This window comes from Salvelinus alpinus, chromosome 2, assembly GCF_045679555.1.
Source record: "Salvelinus alpinus chromosome 2, SLU_Salpinus.1, whole genome shotgun sequence".
NCBI lineage: Eukaryota > Metazoa > Chordata > Actinopteri > Salmoniformes > Salmonidae > Salvelinus > Salvelinus alpinus.
Window position 1 is genome coordinate 102599462 of NC_092087.1, and position 19528 is coordinate 102618989.

A 19528-nucleotide genomic window follows, 5' to 3' on the forward strand; every position below is an offset into this window, starting at 1 on the left:
ATATGAGCCCTGTATCAACAGGTATAATAAACATATATATAGAGTACAGGGAACATAAAGTGCTGTTCCATTTCACTTTGGCCATTTTGTGGGCCTGCCTCAAATAGGCCATTTCATGTGGGGGTGGGGTGTAGCAACAGACACACGCGCCTCGGCCATGCTCCCTCTAACCTCTAACCGTAATATATAGCCTAATTAGAGAAAGCATGCTGGCTCTGTTGAGATGTATGGGTTTGCTGTTACATTCTACTCCATTCCATTTATATACACACAAACATAGGCTATGGGTCGTTCACATACATACAAATGTATCCTCACTCACAATGAATAGCCAACGTGTAATTTACACATTTCATTACCTTTTTATTGCAAATAAAATGTAAAAACAAATAAAATAATATTTTATATTATTAATTTCAAACAACGGCATTAGCATGAGAAGAACTTACCAGTCCAAAACAATGTCCTCTCCGTTCAAAAAAATAGGCCTCAGTTTCAGAATCATAGGAGTGATCGCTAATGGAGTCTTCCTCAAAAAACAGTTCTGTATCACTTTTACGATCAATTTCCTCTAAAATGTTGTCTACATTCGTATATCTAGTCTTAGATTTAGCTTTCCCTGACTTATTCGCCATGATGTTGGATAAATAAACAGCTGAAGATGCAAGTTGCCGAAATACTGCTGTGCGTAATAACTTTCGTTCCTTCCAGTTCTAAACGCAAAGGTAAAAGACACTCGTTACGCCTGCGTTTCATGTATGGGTTGGTCTTCAAACAAAGAACCATTTGATAGCCAATGAACAGAGGTAAATGGCACTATCTACCCAGCTAGATTTCAAGACGATGAGTGGTCATTGGGTTAAAATACAGTCAATCAACGAGACAGTGGTCATATAATTGGTGCACAATGAGCTCGTTACTCGTTGTCTTCCAATCGTTTTTTTCGGCTCAATACGTCCCGCGAAATGACCCATCAAGTTTGGTTGTGTTACAAACAAACAGTTGATTGCAAGGAAACCAAACATGACTGGATAACGTCAGGTTTAGTCAGTGTATTTAGGTCGGATGTTTCGTCGAAAATTTAATGAAATGAAATTCAACGACATAAGCGTTCACAAAATGTTTCGTGTTAGGCTATAAAAAATGGATTTAACCGAACAAAAGACCATTCAGTGTGTAACAATGAGCCTTGGGATTGCAAACAGAGCAAAATCTTCAAAGGTAAACGATTTATTTCAACGCAATCTGTGATAATGTTACGCTAGTGCTGGTTGAAAAAGTAGTTTGTTATGGAGCGCTGAGCTCAGATAATCGCATCCTATTCTTTCGCAGTAAATCCTTTTTTAAATCTGACAAGGCAGTTGGATTAGCAAGATTCACGGCTTTTGAAGCATGTGAGACACTTGTATTTTCAGGAATGTTTAATATGACTATTTGTGGCGATCATCGTATGTTGTCTATTTTCAAACCCGGATCCGGGATCGGTAGTTAAGAGAAGTTAATTTTACCTCTATTTCTGCTTTTTGTTACTCCTCTCTTTGGCTGGAAAAATGGCTGTATTTTCCTGTGACTTGGCTCTAACCTAACATAATCGTTTGGTGTGCTTTCGTCGTAAAACCTTTTTGAAATCGGACACTTTGGCTGGATTTACAACAGGTGTACCTTTAAAATGGTGTGAAATACTTGTATGTTTGAGGAATTTAAATTATGGGATTTCTGTTTTGAATTTGGCACCCGGCAGTTTCACGGGCTGTTGACGAGGTGGGACGCTACCGTCCCACATACCCTAGTGAGGTTAACAAGAAATTTGTGGAGTGGTTGAAAAACGAGTTATAATGACTCCAACCTAAGTGTATGTAAACTTCGACTGTGTGTATAAATATATATATACATATATATAAATCAAAAAATATATAAAATGAACATGCGACCATTTAAACAACTGCATTAGCATGAGAAGCAAAAACCTATTTTACTTACTGGTCTAAAAGTGGATCTTTTCCTTCCAAAAACATTTCTTCCGCGCTGGAATCATAACTGTGGTCACTCACAGAGTCCTCATCCATTCCTTCTGTGTCACTCTCCTGGTCAATTTCTGCAATAATATCATCAAAATGTTTATACTTGGACTGAGATTTAGCTTTTCCACTCTTAGTAGCCATGTTTAACTTTTTCAGATTTGAGAAGTTTGTAGAAGAGAACGAACTGCTGTGAAACGTAAACTACAGTGCGTCCTGTTTCCTTTCACCAGAGAATGAACTCTGTTGTGCTTGATTGGAGTCCACCTGTGGTAAATTCAATTGATTGGACATGATTTGGAAAGGAACACACCAGTCTATATAAGGTCCCACAGTTTACAGCACAAGTCAGAGCAAAAACCAAGCCATGAGGTTGAAGGAATTGTCCGTAGAGCGCCGACACAGGATTGTGTCGAGGCACAGATCTGGGGAAGGGAGACAAAAAAAAAATCTGCCGCATTGAAGTTCCCAAAGAACACAGTGGCTACCATCAGTCTTAAATGGAAAAGTTTGGAACCACCAAGGCTCTTCCTAGAGCTGGCCGCCTGGCCAAACTGAGCAATCAGGGGAAGAAGGGCCTTGGTCAGGCAGGTGACCAAGAAGCTGATGGTCACTCTGACAGAGATCTAGAGTTCCTCTGTGGAGATGGGAGACACCAACACTCACCTAAATAGCACATATACCACTGGGTGAGAGAAGTTTTCATTGTATTTAGGCAGCATTATATGAAGTGTTATTTGTTGTCATGAGTGGATGAGGACTCTGAGTGACCACAGTTATGATTCCAGCGCGGAAGAAATGTTTTTGGAAGGAAAAGATCCACTTTTAGACCAGTAAGTAAAATAGGTTTTTGCATCTCATGCTAATGCAGTTGTTTAAAAGGTCGCATATTCATTTGATATTTTTTATTTATTTATTTATATATATTTATACACACAGTCGAAGTTTACATAAACTTAGGTTGGAGTCAGTATAACTCGTTTTTCAACCACTCCACAAATTTCTTGTTAACCTCACTAGGGTATGTGGGACGGTAGCGTCCCACCTCGTCAACAGCCCGTGAAACTGCCTGGTGCCAAATTCAAAACAGAAATCCCATAATTTAAATTCCTCAAACATACAAGTATTTCACACCATTTTAAAGATACACCTGTTGTAAATCCAGCCAAAGTGTCCGATTTCAAAAAGGTTTTACGACGAAAGCACACCAAACGAATATGTTAGGTTAGAGCCAAGTCACAGAAAAATACAGCCATTTTTCCAGCCAAAGAGAGGAGTAACAAAAAGCAGAAATAGAGGTAAAATGAATCACTAACCTTTGATGATCTTCATAGGACTTAGGACTTCATGTTACACAATACATGTATGTTTTGTTCGGTAAAGTTCATATTCATATCCAAAAATCTGAGTTTAGGCGGGACGCTACTGTCTCACTTGGCCAAAAGCCAGAGAAAATGCAGAACGCCAAATTCAAATGAATTACTATAAAAATCTAACTTTCCTTAAATCACACATGAAAGATACCAAATTAAAGCTACACTGGTTGTGAATCCAGCCAACATGTCAGAATTCAAATAGGCTTTTCGGTGAAAGCAAACAATGCTATTATCTGAGGAGAGCACCATTGTAAACAAAGAGAGAGAAGCATATTTCAACCCTGCAGGCGCGACACAAAACGCAGAAATAGAAATATAATTCATGCCTTACCTTTGACGAGCTTCTGTTGTTGGCACTCCCAATATGTCCCATAAACATCACAAATAGTCATTTTTTTTGGATTAATTCCGTCGATGTATATCCAAAATGTCCATTTATTTGCCGCGTTTGAGCCAGAAAAACACCGGTTCCAATTTGTGAAACGTGACTACAAAATGTCTCAAAGGTTACCTGTAAATGTTGGCCAAAAATGTCAAACTATTTTTGTAATACATCTTTTGGTATTTTTTAACGGAAATAATCGATAAAGTTGAAGACAGGATGATCTGTGTTCAATACAGGATTAAAACCAACTGTAGCTAGCTTTCTGGTCACGCGCTTCTAACAAACAGGACACTTCGAGTGACCCTCCTTCAAGATGGCCGTACTTCTTCATTACACAAAGGAATAACCTCAACCAATTTCTAAAGACTGTTGACATCCAGCGGAAGCGGTAGGTCCCTTAAAAATCTGGTTCCCCAATGAAAACTCATTGAAAAGAGAGTGACCTCAAAAAAAAATCTGAATGGTTTGTCCTCAGGGTTTTGCCTGCTAAATAAGTTCTGTTATACTCACAGACATGATTCAAACAGTTTTAGAATCTTCAGAGTGTTTTCTATCCAAATATATCATAATCATATCTTATCTTCTGGGGATGAGTAGCATGCAGTTTAATTTGGGCATGCTTTTCATCCAAAATTCCGAATGCTGCCCCCTACCCAAGAGCAGTTAACTGCCTTGTTCAGGGGCAGAATGACATATTTTTACCTTGTCAGCTCTGGGACTCGATCCACCAACCTTTGGGTTAGTGGCCCAACGCTCTAACCACTAGGTTACCTGCCGCCCCAAGGTTCCACATCATCAAGCAACATGGTCTGTTTGGTGCTGTTCCATTCACTCCATTCCATTGTTATATAAATAGCCATTAGAGGCTGTTGAGGGGAGGGCGGCCCACAACAATGGCCGGAATGGAGTAGAATGGAACAGCACCAAACAGACCATGTTGCTTGATACCATTCCACTCACCCCACCCCGGCCACCACTATGAGCCGTTCTCCCCTGACCAGCCTTATTCACCATTGATAAACACACACTTCACCGTCGTGATTATGTTCCCTCTACTCTATATAATAGACATCTGTTTATTTTACGTGTCGATACAGGGCTCATCTGTAGAAGTATTCTTACTGATTGTTTTTTCTTACACCGTGCCAGGGACTCGGATGAACAATGGGAACCCACAATGTCAAGGTGTTCATCCCCCACTAATTCAGACGCTGAAGCTGGTTCATCCAGCCGGACCCCTGCTGTCTCCTGCTCCACACCTTCCCCCGCCCGGCCATCTAGAGGTGTGAAGAGGCCAGCCCAGAAGCGGAGGAGGCCCAGTGAACCAGCGGCAACTACCACCGAGGCAGAGGACCGTTGGCACACTGTGCTAGAAGATGATGTGGAGCCACTTCCACCAACATTTAGACCGAAAAGGCAGCCAGGACCTCAGCTGGACATGACTGTAAAGTACAGCCCCCTTCATCTTTTCCAGATGTTTTTCTCCTTGTCAGTTCTTGATTCGCTGGTTTCTAACACCAACAAGTATGGGGCTAAGACACAAGCAGGCAAGAAAGAGGCATGGAAGCCCATTTCCATCCAAGACCTGTACTGTTACATCTCACTGGTTATTTACATGGGGCTTGTGAAGTGTGAAAACCTCAAGGACTACTGGAGAACGTCAACACTCTACCAACTGCCTTTCCCCTCCACTGTCATGTCTTCTAAAAGGTTTCTGACTATCTCGCAGGCGCTTCATATCAGTGACCCACAAGTTGACGACGACAATGACAAGAAGAGAGGCACAGCAAGCTTTGATAGGCTCTGCAAAATCAAACCTCTCTACCCCAGCATGGTTGAGGCCTGCAAGACCCATTTTCAACCCAACCAGAACCTGTCCATAGATGAGAGGATGGTAGCCTCAAAGGCTAGAATTGGCCTCAAACAATATATGTCTAACAAGCCAACAAAGTACAAACTGTTTGTTTTGGACGATTCTGTGTGTGCCTACACGTGGAATTTATTTGTTTACGAGGGGAAATCCATCTCAGCCACCGGTAAGGGACTTAGTTATGATTCCGTTATGGAATTATTAGATTTTCAACTGCTGGGGACGGGCTACAAACTGTTTGTGGACAACTTCTACACAAGCCCTACCCTGTTCACAGACCTGAGGAAGCTGAATGTGTGGGCTTGTGGCACCATTCGTCCCAACAGAGTGGGTTTTCCCAAAACAAAAGTAAACGACATGCCTAAGCGGGCTGATAGGGGTACCATGCGATGGATTCGTAAAGATGACCTGCTCTTTGTAAAGTGGATGGATACCAGAGAGGTGGTCATGTGCTCCAGTATCCACAAATCGTACAGTGGCGATCACGTCGTCAGGCGTGTGAAGGACGCTAATGGGGAACAGACCACTAAAAATGTTCCCATTCCTGCTGCTGTGAAGGATTACAACAAGAGCATGGGAGGTGTGGACCTGTCAGACGCTCTGATAGGCTACTACAATGTTCTCCACAAGACAATGAAATGGTACAAGACATTGTTTTATCATTTCATCGACATTGCTGTGGTGAATGCATTCGTCCTTCAGAAGGAAATGGCTAAGAGCTGTGGACAGACCTCCATGACACAGCTAGCCTTCAGAAAGCTGCTCATCCAGGAGCTTGCTGGCTACGGCACAAAGTCCACTGCAGCACCTTCTGCCCCCTCTACCTCGGTCCCTTCTGCTCCTGCCACCAGTGGTGTTCACATGGCCAAATTCATAACTGCAGGCATGAATGTGCCTCCGGGCAAAAAGGCCACAGCATGGAGGCGTCGTTGTGTTCTTTGTCGCATGAAGTCCTCCATCACCTGCACGACTTGTTCGGTTTGCCTCTGCTTTACAGCAGAAAGAGACTGCTTTGGGACTTGGCATCAGCAGCACAATATTGTGTAGAGGACTGAGGGTCTTCCAAATACTGTCATTCTAAAGTGTTCAAATAGTTGTTTTTTTTGTTAGTTTTTTTTGTTGCTTTGTGTGGTTTGTGGTGTTGTTCAACAGTGACATTGGATTACTGTGGGCTGCTAACTTGGCCCTTAAATGTTTCACTTCTGTGTTTGGAGATATTGGATCAGCATTCTTGTCACATTTCCCGTTAGTACCTTTTATGTAGGGAAGCTAATGATCCGTCATGTATGACATTCCTGGGAGTGTGTAGACTTGTATTTTTTATTAGCATAGCATTTTTGTATCTTCTATATAGTCATTTTCTTGAAAAAATCAATTCGGCCGTTTGGGTACATTTGGGCAACTCGTGTGGGACACCTGGGTGACTTCATACTAAATGTCATGTAACTCGCTCATTCTTGACGTTATCAGTCTGACTTTGCACATGTACTGTTGCCCTGTTGTGGACAACATATAAATGACCCCCAGCGTCCTATATCAATGTATGTCCTTTCTTTTGCATTTCAAAGATTATCAAATAAAAATTGTAAACGTGTTTATTTAGTTTTTATCTTTTACCAGATGTGTTATATTCTCCTACATTAATTTCCCATCTCCACAAACTTCAGTGTTCCCTTTCAAATAGTATCAAGAATATGCATTTCCTTGCTTCAGGTCCTGAGCTACAGGCAGTTAGATTTGGGTAATTTTAGGTGGAAATTGAGATGAAGGGTCCTATCCGGACGAGGTTTTAACCTGACCCAACCATTCTCCTCCCTCTCCTGCTGGCTTTCGCAGATTGTGCCATTACTCTCCTGAAGTTGCCGCATTGACCAATCATGTCAATGAGAAGCTATACAGAGCTGTCCGCATTGTTACACCATTTGGGAGGCGCTTGGCGGTGCAGTACGGAGCTCCATTTGGCCTCTGGAGGATTTTAGTCTATTTTTTTAGGATTAGTTCAGAGGGTGCAAATACAATGCCTTCGGAAATATTCAGGCCCCTTGACTTTTTCCACATTTTGTTATGTGACAGCCTTATTCTAAAATATATATATTTTTAAATCATCAATCTACACAATACCCAATAATGACGAAGTAAAAACAGGTTAACACTAAAAATTAAAATTGGAAATATCACATTTACATAAGTATTCAGACCCTTTTCCTCAGTACTTTGTTGAAGCACCCTAGGCAGCGATTACAGCTTCGAGTCTTGGGTATGACCCTACAACCGCCTTTCTTAAAGTATGGGTCGCGACTCTGTTAATGGTGGGTCGCGATGTGTCGGTGTACATTTATAATTGTTCACAACACCACAAAAATTGCAAAAAAATTCAAACCTGTTTTCACTCTGTCATTATGGGGTATTGTGTGTAGGGAAAAAAACTATTTAATCAATTTTAGAATAAGGCTAGAATAAGGAATAAGGTCAAGGAGTCTGAATACTGTATGTGCCAAGTTAAAATATTCCCAAGAGACATGTTCTTCTGGCTCCTCAGCAACTTTGCAGTATTTTGTTATTTCTATTAGCCCAGAACGTTTGTTGTGTCATTACATACAGCCGGAAATAACATTTGGATATCAGAGCAGCGGTAACTCACCAGCATTACGACCAGGAATACGACTTTCCAGAATGTGATCCTTTGTTCGTACCCCCCAGGGCTCGTCGCCGACGGCAGAGGTATTCTGAGTGGACTTCTAGTCAGACTCAGGAGGCGGGCACACCATGTACAAAGAATAATAATGTAATTTAACCAGTGATGGATGGTGACGAAAATAATGACATCACCAGTAGTCATGTTAAAGTTTTCAATGTTTTATTGGTGGAGTTGATGTATTTGCATGTGGCTGTGCATTATATGATGCCTGAATAGGAAACATAGTCTGATCGTGACTACTGGTTTTCTTAATAAATTATTGATCAAAACCTTCTTTGGGGTTAATTCCAAATATCTACTTGCATTGCTTGGTAGTGTATTCGCATAGTATGATACATAAATAATAACATTTAAGTCAAATAAAACAAACAGTATTATCCTATATTCAGACGTGAATAACATTTTTGTTATCACATCAACACCTTTCAGAATGTACCTGTTTTCATTATAGAACGTGCCACCTGTCCCAGACCTGCTGTTTTCAACTCTTAATGATCGGCTATGAAAAGCCAACTGACATTTATTCCTGATTATTATTTGACCATGCTGGTCATTTATGAACATTTTGAACATCTTGGCCATGTTCTGTTATAATCTCCACCCGGCACAGCCAGAAGAGGACTGGCCACCCCTCATAGCCTGGTTCCTCTCTAGGTTTCTTCCTAGGTTTTGGCCTTTCTAGGGAGTTTTTCCCAGCCACCGTGCTTCTACACCTGCATTGCTTGCTGTTTGGGGTTTTAGGCTGGGTTTCTGTACAGCACTTCCAGATATTAGCTGATGTACGAAGGGCTATATAAAATAAACTTGATTTTATTTGCTAGCAAGCTGCCGATCTGTCTGAATCAGTAGCCTTGTGTCGAACGGTCCCGTCGACTAGATTATACGTCACGCAAGAAACAACTTGAAAGAATCATCTGCTGACTAGTTTGGGTGACGCAGTTTGGGAAAATGTTAATTACATTGTTTATTCTTGCTAACAACTTAATACAACAAAATAACCAGAGCTGTTTTTACTGCCCCACAGGAGGCATTTTGCCATCCTGTCATTGTAAATACGAATTTGTTCCGAGGCTGCTGTTCATGCTGGGAATGTTGATTGAAGTATGGTCAACTAAGAAAACTATCATTTCTATAGTAGATTTTGATCACACAATAAACATTGGACATACTCAGAAGTAAATGCCACACCTTTTCATTCCATGTCATTAATTTTACTACTTTCACAGGAAGTTATGCTACACTGCCTACAGGAAGTGATGCTACACTGCCTACAGGAAGTGATGCTATACTGCCTACAGGAAGTTATGCTATACTGCCTACAGGAAGTTATGCTACACTGCCTACAGGAAGTTATGCTACACTGCCTACAGGAAGTTATGCTACACTACCTACAGGAAGTTATGCTATACTGCCTACAGGAAGTTATGCTACACTGCCCACAGGAAGTTATGCTACATTGCCTACAGGAAGTTATGCTACACTGCCTACAGGAAGTTATGCTATACTGCCCACAGGAAGTTATGCTATACTGCCTACAGATAGGAAGTAGCAGTGAAGTCCTACTACCAGTCAGATAGGAAGTAGCAGTGAAGTATGGTCAACTAAGAAAACTATCATTTCTATAGTAGATTTTGATCACACAATAAACATTGGACATACTCAGAAGTAAATGCCACACCTTTTCATTCCATGTCATTAATTTTACTACTTTCACAGGAAGTTATGCTACACTGCCTACAGGAAATTATGCTATACTGCCTACAGGAAGTTATGCTACACTGCCTACAGGAAGTTATGCTACACTGCCTACAGGAAGTTATGCTATACTGCCTACAGGAAGTTCTGCTACACTGCCCACAGGAAGTTATGCTACATTGCCTACAGGAAGTTATGCTACACTGCCTACAGGAAGTTATGCTATACTGCCCACAGGAAGTTATGCTATACTGCCTACAGGAAGTTATGCTACACTGCCTACAGGAAGTTATGCTACACTGCCTACAGGAAGTTATGCTACACTGTCCACAGGAAGTTATGCTATACTGCCCACAGGAAGTTATGCTACACTGCCCACAGGAAGTTATGCTACACTGCCCACAGGAAGTTATGCTACACTGCCTACAGGAAGTTATGCTACACTGCCTACAGGACGTTATGCTACACTTCCTACAGGAAGTTATGCTACACTGCCTACAGGAAGTTATGCTACACTGCCTACAGGAAGTTATGCTACACTGCCTACAGGAAGTTATGCTACACTGCCTACAGGAAGTTATGCTACACTGCCGACAGGAAGTTATGCTACACTGCCTACAGGAAGTTATGCTATACTGCCTACAGGAAGTTATGCTATACTGCCTACAGGAAGTTATGCTACACTGCCCACAGGAAGTTATGCTACACTGCCGACAGGAAGTTATGCTACACTGCCCACAGGAAGTTATGCTACACTGCCTACAGGAAGTTATGCTACACTGCCTACAGGAAGTTATGCTACACTTCCTACAGGAAGTTATGCTACACTGCCTACAGGAAGTTATGCTACAACGCCAACAGGAAGTTATGCTACACTACCTACAGGAAGTTATGCTATCCTGTAGGTAGTGCCCCCGGAGTCTCTTCATGGAAGAGCCCACCTGCACTCAGCTGGTCAGGTGCCTTAACAGGAAAAGGATATGACATCACACAGGGAGAAAGGCAGGGGCAGTGGTGCCCTGTATGTCCAAGGTGTCTCTGGGCCAGATGACTGTAAAATAACTTTGTGACCACTGCTGAAGTAAAAAAAAAAAAGGCCATACAAATTTGCTTGATTGATTGTATAAATATTAGTCCTACTACCAGTCAGATAGGAAGTAGCAGTGAAGTCCTACTACCAGTCAGATAGGAAGTAGCAGTGAAGTCCTATTACCAGTCAGGTAGGAAGTAGCAGTGAAGTCCTATTACCAGTCAGATAGGAAGTAGCAGTGAAGTCCTATTACCAGTCAGATAGGAAGTAGCAGTAAAGTCCTACTACCAGTCAGGTAGGAAGTAGCAGTGAAGTCCTATTACCAGTCAGATAGGAAGTAGCAGTGAAGTCCTATTATAAGTCAGAATAGGAAGTAGCAGTGAAGTCCTATTACCAGTCAGATAGGAAGTAGCAGTGAAGTCCTATTACCAGTCAGGTAGGAAGTAGCAGTGAAGTCCTATTACCAGTCAGATAGGAAGTAGCAGTGAAGTCCTATTACCAATCAGGTAGGAAGTAGCAGTGAAGTCCTATTACCAGTCAGATAGGAAGTAGCAGTGAAGTCCTATTATAAGTCAGAATAGGAAGTAGCAGTGAAGTCCTATTACCAGTCAGATAGGAAGTAGCAGTGAAGTCCTATTACCAGTCAGGTAGGAAGTAGCAGTGAAGTCCTATTACCAGTCAGGTAGGAAGTAGCAGTGAAGTCCTATTACCAGTCAGATAGGAAGTAGCAGTGAAGTCCTACTACCAGTCAGATAGGAAGTAGCAGTCCTACAACGACACAAAATGTCACCTGTGGATATTGATCCAACACCACGTATTCAAACCAGCCCACTGGGCACAGACGTGTTGAACGTCTAGTTTCTCTTTACATTTCTTTGAGTCCTCAACTAAAGTGGATTCAACATGAAATCAACACAAAATGTCACCTGTCATTGGATTTAGGTTGCCAGTTCGGTGAAAAATAAAAAATACCTGATGTTCATGGCTTTTTACAAATCCAATCAGTTTTCCACATTAATCAAACATCATCACATGGATTTGTTTTGTTGAAATGACGTGGAAACAAAGTTTATTCAACCAGTGGGATGCTTGTAAATGCCCCCAGGAAAGGAAAACAAAGAACTCTTTACTGAGACAATGATAAACAGCAATCCGTGGGAGAGTTGTGGTGGATATTATAAAATAAGAATCTGCTGGAGTCCAAGTCAAACCAAGATTCTTTATTTCTGAGCTCAGAGAATAACAGTTACACAGCGCAGTGTAGACAGTCTGAATTCCTGAAGCATTGAGTGATGAGCACATATCTTTATAGTTTCCTGTTCCTGGGCGGGACTTTATTCATACAAGGACGCAGGTGCAGCTGGTTTGCAACGCAGGATGATACTCCCAGGAACAGGAGATTATAATAGGACAGTTTCACAAGGTTAGTCTGTGGTGGTTAATTTCTGTATTACCAAATGAGGAGAGACAAACTTCACACACCAATCAGAGTTATACTTAAAAACTTCACACACCAATCAGAGTTATACTTACAAACTTCACACACCAAATCAGAGTTATACTTAAACTACATCTTTAATAATAAGATCTTTGCAATGACTTTCAACAATTCACTATTTCTAATGAACCGTTGAGAGTGGCAACACAATGGCTACTGAGATCTTTAATAGCAAAGATCCACCCCCTAGTCGACATAACAAACCACAGATATTAGGAACAGTTCACAAAGTGAGATTTTATAATGAGAAAGGAGTATCCCGTAGCCAGATAGCATTCGCTATAAATTATCGTTCAGTTTGGTCCCTAAGACGAGGTTCTAATCTCGTTCCTGGTACTTCATAGCACAAAAACACCAACTCATCCAATGGCATAACTCAATTGTCTACTCTAGATACTCCCATTTCAAGTAAAACCCCTTCTTGACCCCACTCCTGGACACGCTCACTGAGGGGAGTGAGCCTCTAGGTCATACACTATCCCAGGATAAGTGCAACATCAGAGAGGACATACAATGGTTCCAGACACTGCCATACACCTCCCCCAATGCCAAAGGAGGGAGTGACTTGCGCACAGACATTGTGGAAACCAGTAATTGGTTTCCCATTAATCACACCATCCCTTCACATAGTTTAACAGATACATTCACATATGAAGACAATGTTCCCTCCTGTCCTCTTCCCTTCCTGATATTCTGCATAGCACCAGGGACATGTGAAAGACAAGCCTGACCTCTCCCCTCTCTGGGCCCCAGGTGACTGAGCCCCAGCTGAGGGAAGAAGTGCAACTGCCATCACCAGAGTCCGAAGGGATACATTCTAATAACAAGTATATCACATCAGCATATTATGCAGATAAGACATCTTAATTATCTATGTTACCCAACTAATTCTGATTCATCCACCACAAGTCACATACTCAGATATGTGGACACATACAATTAACATTTTGCATTACAGAGTCTGTGAACATTTTCATTTCATTAAATCATCAGTGGGCCAACACTGCAAATGTAAACAACGGAACAAATGCATCACATCCAAATATCACTTGATTATCTGCAGTGCTGGAGGAATAACACACAGATAAACACACAGTGTCAGAGTTTAAAAAAGGACCATTTAAAACAGAAGGAATCTGACCTACTCTATATTCAAACTCCATATTCAATTCATGTTTTCTAATAAAAACATACAAATATATGTTTTAGTATACTTTGTACAATTCAAGTTCATATGGTAAAAACAGGTAATCAATATCAGTCAACAATATAAGACAGCAAGTCCCCTGTGTGTATTCTCTCATGCCATTTCAGCTCCCCCGGCTGGTTGAAACTCCTTCCACAGTGGGAGCAGTGGTAAGGATTCTCCCCTGTGTGTATTCTCTCATGCCGTTTCAGATTCGCCAGCTGGCTAAAACCCTTTCCACACTGGGAGCAGTGGTAAGGCTTCTCCCTTGTGTGTATTCTCTCATGTTGTTTCAGGTTCCCTAAATCGTTAAAACTCTTTCCACACTGCGAGCAGTGGTAAGGCTTCTCCCCTGTGTGTATTCTCTCATGCTGTTTCAGATCCGCGGGCCATTTGAAACTCTTTCCACACTGCGAGCAGTGGTAAGGCTTCTCCCCTGTGTGTATTCTCTCATGCTGTTTCAGGTTCCCTACATCGTTAAAACTCTTTCCACACTGGGAGCAGTGGTAAGGCTTCTCCCTTGTGTGTATTCTCTCATGTTGTTTCAGGTTCCCTAAATCGTTAAAACTCTTTCCACACTGTGAGCAGTGGTAAGGCTTCTCCCCTGTGTGTATTCTCTCATGCCGTTTCAGATCCGCGGTACAGTAGAAACCCTTTCCACACTGGGAGCAATGGTAAGGCTTCTCCCCTGTGTGTATTCTCTCGTGTTTTTTCAGATCCCCTGACCTGTTAAAACACTTTCCACACTGGGAGCAGTGGTAAGGCTTCTCCCCTGTGTGTATTCTCTCATGAACTTTCAGTTTACTTAAATGGTTAAAACCCTTTCCACACTGGGAGCAATGGTAAGGCTTCTCCCCTGTGTGTATTCTCTCATGGTTTTTCAGGTTCCCTGACTGGTTAAAACTCTTTCCACACTGCAAGCAGTGGTAAGATTTCTCCCCTGTGTGTATTCTCTCATGTCGGTACAGGTCCCTTAACTGGTTAAAACGCTTTCCACAGTGGGAACACTGGTGTCTTCTTGTTGGTTTGGACGTGCCTGGCTCTGGTTCCTCTGAGTCTGGTCTTTCTCCTGCCAAAGACAATGTGTTTTTAAAAAATGAGACCCGAATGAAACCTCCACATGATAAATAGGCCTTGCTACAAGGGTAAATCCTAATTAGATCGCTCAATAGCCTAAGGCCAGTTTAACTTCTTGCCACTATAGGGGGTGCTGTTTCGCATTAGCATAATTTGCTCTACAGATTAAACTGCCTAGTGCTCAATTCTTGCTCGTACAATATGCATATTATTGTTATTATTGGATAGAAAACACTCTAGTTTCTATAGCCGTTTGAATTATGTCTCTGAGTGGAACAGAACTCATTCTACAGCACTTTTCCTGATATGGAGTGAGATTTCAGAAATCTTGGCCTCTGGTCCCAGGTCAGTTTTAAAGTCCCTGTAAATCCTATGAGGATACAAACACTGCCCACGCCTTCCTCTAGATGTCAGTAAGAGGTGACAATTTGAATGGAGTCGATTGCGCAATCAGGGCCTGTATGAAAGAGCACAAGGCGGAAGTGGCTTTCTTTTCCTGCTGCGCCTGACGCACGAAGCATGTCGGACCTGCTCTCTTTCCAAGCTGTTGTTTAGCCAGTAATATATTGCCGGTCATGTTTTTACTCATTATAGGTGTTAAAAACATCATAAGGTAGTTAATTTAAACCGTTTTATAGCAATTTATATCCGTTTAGTGCGATTTTGAGGCATTGCTTTGTGATGCACTCTGAAGCGCCGGGCACGTTTCGGGGTCCCGGTCGAACGTTAGTGGGCATTTCGGCGGACAAGAGGACATCTTTCGGCCAAAAGAAGATTAGACCCAAGAAAGGATACATTGCCCAAGAATCTGATGGAAGATCACCTCATAGTAAGAAATATTTAAGATGATAAATCGTTGTTCTGTCGAAAAATGTTAAACGCATATTCCGGCATTTTTATTGGTATAGCTTCGCTTGGCGAACCCTGTATTGCACAGTAAGGATAATTTTAGAAATGTAATTCAGCGATTGCATTAAGAACTAATTTGTCTTTCGATAGCTGTCCAACTTATATTTTTTTAGTCAAGTTTATGAATAGTTATTCATGAGACAAGATCACTGTCAAATATGGCGCCCGACATTTTCAGACTAGTTTTGCTAGTATTGTCATTGTATAACCACGTTTTTTTGTGGCTAAATATGCACATTTTCGAACAAACTCTATATGTATGTTGTAATATGATGTTACAGGAGTGTCATCGGAAGAATTCTGAGAAGGTTAGTGAAAAAATTAATATATTTTGGCGATGATTACGTTATGGCTCTCTTTGCCTTGAATTCATGCTGGGGTAACGTTTGCACATGTGGTATGTTAATATAACGATTTATTGTGTTTTCGCTGTAAAACACTTAGAACATCTGAAATATTGTCTGAATTCACAAGATCTGTGTCTTTCCATTGCTGTGAGCTGTGTATTTTTAAGAAATGTTTTATGATTAGTAATTAGGTAATACACGTTGCTCTCTGTATTTATTCTAGTCGAGTTGTGATGGTGGGTGCAATTGTAAACTATGATTTATACCTGAAATATGCACATTTTTCTAACAAAACCTATCCTATACAATAAATATGTTATCAGACTGTCATCTGATGAGGTTTTTTCTTGGTTAGTGGCTATCAATATCTTTATTTGGCCGAATTGGTGATAGCACCTGATGGAGTAAGAAACTGATGGAGTTAGAAAAGTGGTGTCTTTTGCTAACGTGGTTAGCTAATAGATTTACATATTGTGTCTTCCCTGTAAAACATTTTAAAAATCAGAAATGATGCCTGGATTCACAAGATCTGTATCTTTCATCTGGTGTCTTGGACTTGTGATTTAATGATATTTAGATGCTACAATTTACTTGTGACGCTATGCTAGCTATGCTACTCAGTGTGGGGGGGGAGGGGGGTGCTCCCGGATCCGGGATGAGTACCAATGAAAGGTTAACAATCTTGGTGTGATTTTAAAACAAATGTTGTAGAGTTTCCTGGTAATTACTGATAATGTTTACATTACTTATTCATTCATTCTGTTTTACAAGTCAGAACACAAAAAAACTAAACTGTTCTTGGACACTCAATAAACAGATGTCGCTTAATTCCAATCGAGCAGGTGGTTCTAAATATATAACTTTCATAGCTGTATGATACAGAATGCGACCTACAGTCGTGGCCAAAAGTTTTGAGAATGACACAAATATTAATTCCACAAAGTTTGCTGCTTCAGTGTCTTCAGATATTTCTGTCAGATGTTACTATGAAATATTGAAGTATAAGTACAAGCATTTCATAAGTGTCAAAGGCTTTTATTGGCAATGACATGAACTTGATGCAAAGAGTCAATATTTGCAGTGTTGACCCTTCTTTTTCAAGACCTCTGCAATCCACCCTGGTCTCAATTAACTTCTGGGCTAAAACATCCTGACTGATGGCAGCCCATTCTTGCATAATCAATGCTAGTAGTTTGTCAGAATTTGTGGGTTTTTGTTTGTCCACCCGCCTCGAGGATTGACCACAAGTTCTCAATTGGATTAAGGTCTGGGGAGATTCCTGGCCATGGACCCAAAATATTGATGTTTTGTTCCCCCGAGCCACTTAGTTCCCCGAGCCACTTATCACGTTTGCCTTATGGCAAGGTGCTCCTTCATGCTGGAAAAGGAATTGTTCGTCACCGAACTGTTACTGGATGGTTGGGAGAAGTTTCTCTCTGAGGATGTGTTGGTAGCATTCCTTATTCATGGCTGTGTTCTTAGGCAACATTGTGAGTGAGCCCACACCCTTGGCTGAAAAGCAAACCCACACATGGTCTCAGGATGCTTTACCGTTGGCATGACACAGGACTGATGGAAACGCTCACCTTGTCTTCTCCGGACAAGCTTTTTTCCAGATGCCCCAAACAATCGAAAAGGGGATTCATCAGAGAAAATGACTTTACCCCAGTCCTCAGCAGTCCAATCCCTGTACCCTTTGCAGAATATCAGTCTGTGTGCAGATGCACTCACACCTGCCTGCTGCCATTCCTGAGCAAGCTCTGTACTGGTGGTGCCCTGATCCCGCTGCTGAATCAACTTTAGGAGACGGTCCTGGCGCTTGCTGGAGTTTCTTGGGTTCCCTGAAGCCTTCTTCACAACAATTAAACCGCTCTGAAGCCTTCTTCACAACAATTGAACCGCTCTCCTTGAAGTTCTTGATGATCTGATAAATGGTTGATTTAGGTGCAATCTTACTGGCAGCAATATCCTTGCCTGTGAAGCCTTTTTTGTGCAAAGCAATGATGACGGCACGTGTTTCCTTGCAGGTAACCATGGGTGACAGAGGAAGAACAATGATTCCAAGCACCACCCTCCTTTTGAAGCTTCCAGTTTTGGGGGGGATTCAGTTCATTTGCATGGCAAAGAGGGACTTTGTAATTAATTACAACTCATCTGATCACTCTTCATAACATTCTGGAGTATATGCAAATTGCCATCATACAAACTGAGGCAGCAGACTGTGAAAATTCATATTTGTGTCATTCTCAAAACGTTTGGCCAGAACTTTACACACTTCCTTAAACATAAAATAAGTAAATAAGTAATTTTAAGTGGAAGTCCAAAACTTATTTTTACGTCGAAGACACAAAGCACATCAGTAACTTCTCCCCGTTGACGAAAGGGTTCGACACATGCTGTTTAAATGGCCCAATTTCTTATTTAGACGTTCACAGATTTTCAACATTTTGACTATCGCTGATGTGATATTTTGGGTAAAGTAAAAAATAAAGTGAAATATTTGGCAAGATGTTCCTAAAACTGAGAGTAACTACAATAAACAAAAATATAAACGCAACATGTAAAGTGTTGGATGTTTCATGAGCTGAAAAAAAGATTGCAGAATTTTTTACATCCCTGTTAGGGATCATTACACAGGTGCACCTTGTGCTGGGGAGAATAATAGGCCACTAAAATGTGCAGTTCTGTCACACAACACAATGCCACAGATCTCTCAAATTTTGAGGGAGCGTGCAATTGGCATGCTGACTGCAGGAATATCCACTGGAGCTGTTACCAGATAATTGAATGTTAAATTCTCTACCAGAAGCCCCCTCCAAAGTTATTTTAGAGAATTTGGCAGTACATCCAACTGGCCTCACAACCACAGACCACATGTAACGACGCCAGCCCCGGACCTCCACATCGTCTGAGACCAGCCACCAGAGTTGTATTTCCTCTTTGTAATGAAGCCCTTTTGTGGGGAAAAACTCATTCTGATTGCAGAGCCAGGCCCAGCCAATGGGTGGGCGTATGCCCTGCAGGGCCCACCAATGGCTGCGCCCCTGCCCAGTTATGTAAAGCCCATAGATCAGGGCCTCGTTTATTTATTTACAATCACTGACTCATATAAACTGTAAGTCGTTGTTTATATTTTGGTTCAGTATACACACACACAGTGCTTTCGTTAAAAACTTCTCTAGGATAGGGGTCAGCATTTTCACGTTTGGATGAAAAGCATATCCAAATTCAACTGCCAGCTACTCATCCCCAGAAGATAAGATGTGCATATTATTAGTAGATTTGGATAGAAAAAACTCTGAAGTTTCTAAAACTGTTTGAATCATGTCTGTGAGTATAACAGAACTTATTTAGCAGGCGAAAACCAGAGGACAAACCATTCAGATTTCTTTTTTCTGAAGTCACTCTCTTTTCAATTCTTTTTCATTGTGAATCCAGA

At 41.4% G+C, this 19528-nt stretch overlaps 3 protein-coding genes across 7 annotated transcripts in view; 1 reads left to right on the forward strand and 2 right to left on the reverse strand.

Moving 5' to 3' along the window:
• The window catches only part of LOC139546494 (zinc finger protein 665-like), a 134351-nt gene that overhangs the window by 86115 nt on the left and 28708 nt on the right, over positions 1–19528 (reverse strand). For 2 of the 5 annotated variants that reach the window (XM_071354925.1, XM_071354935.1), the window contains exon 4: positions 1981–2095. The exons of the other annotated variants lie outside the window; for them this stretch is intronic. In XM_071354925.1, coding sequence (XP_071211026.1) covers positions 1981–2095 — 115 coding nt within the window. The remainder of the gene's footprint in view (positions 1–1980; positions 2096–19528) is intronic. 5 annotated transcript variants of the gene reach the window in all.
• LOC139546668 (piggyBac transposable element-derived protein 4-like) lies at positions 2772–7243 on the forward strand. Its single transcript, XM_071355321.1, has 2 exons — positions 2772–2851; positions 4929–7243. Exons 1-2 carry the CDS (start codon positions 2772–2774, stop codon positions 6694–6696), a joined length of 1848 nt encoding a protein of 615 aa, XP_071211422.1. The 3' UTR covers positions 6697–7243.
• Positions 12278–17578, reverse strand: LOC139552045 (zinc finger protein 135-like). Its single transcript, XM_071363407.1, has 2 exons — positions 17502–17578; positions 12278–14893 (listed from the first exon to the last, which is right to left on the reverse strand). Exons 1-2 carry the CDS (start codon positions 17576–17578, stop codon positions 13828–13830), a joined length of 1143 nt encoding a protein of 380 aa, XP_071219508.1. The 3' UTR covers positions 12278–13827.

Coding starts and splice junctions, on each gene's coding strand:
- LOC139546668 (XM_071355321.1), top strand. CDS start 2,772: ATGAGGACTCTGAGTGACCACAGTTATGATTCCAGCGCGGAAGAAATG. Junction 2,852..4,928: donor AAAGATCCACTTTTAGACCA/GTAAGTAAAATA, acceptor ACACCGTGCCAG/GGACTCGGATGAACAATGGG.
- LOC139552045 (XM_071363407.1), bottom strand. CDS start 17,578: ATGTTGCCTAAGAACACAGCCATGAATAAGGAATGCTACCAACACATC. Junction 14,894..17,501: donor AAACTTCTCCCAACCATCCA/GTAACAGTTCGG, acceptor TTACCCTTGTAG/CAAGGCCTATTTATCATGTG.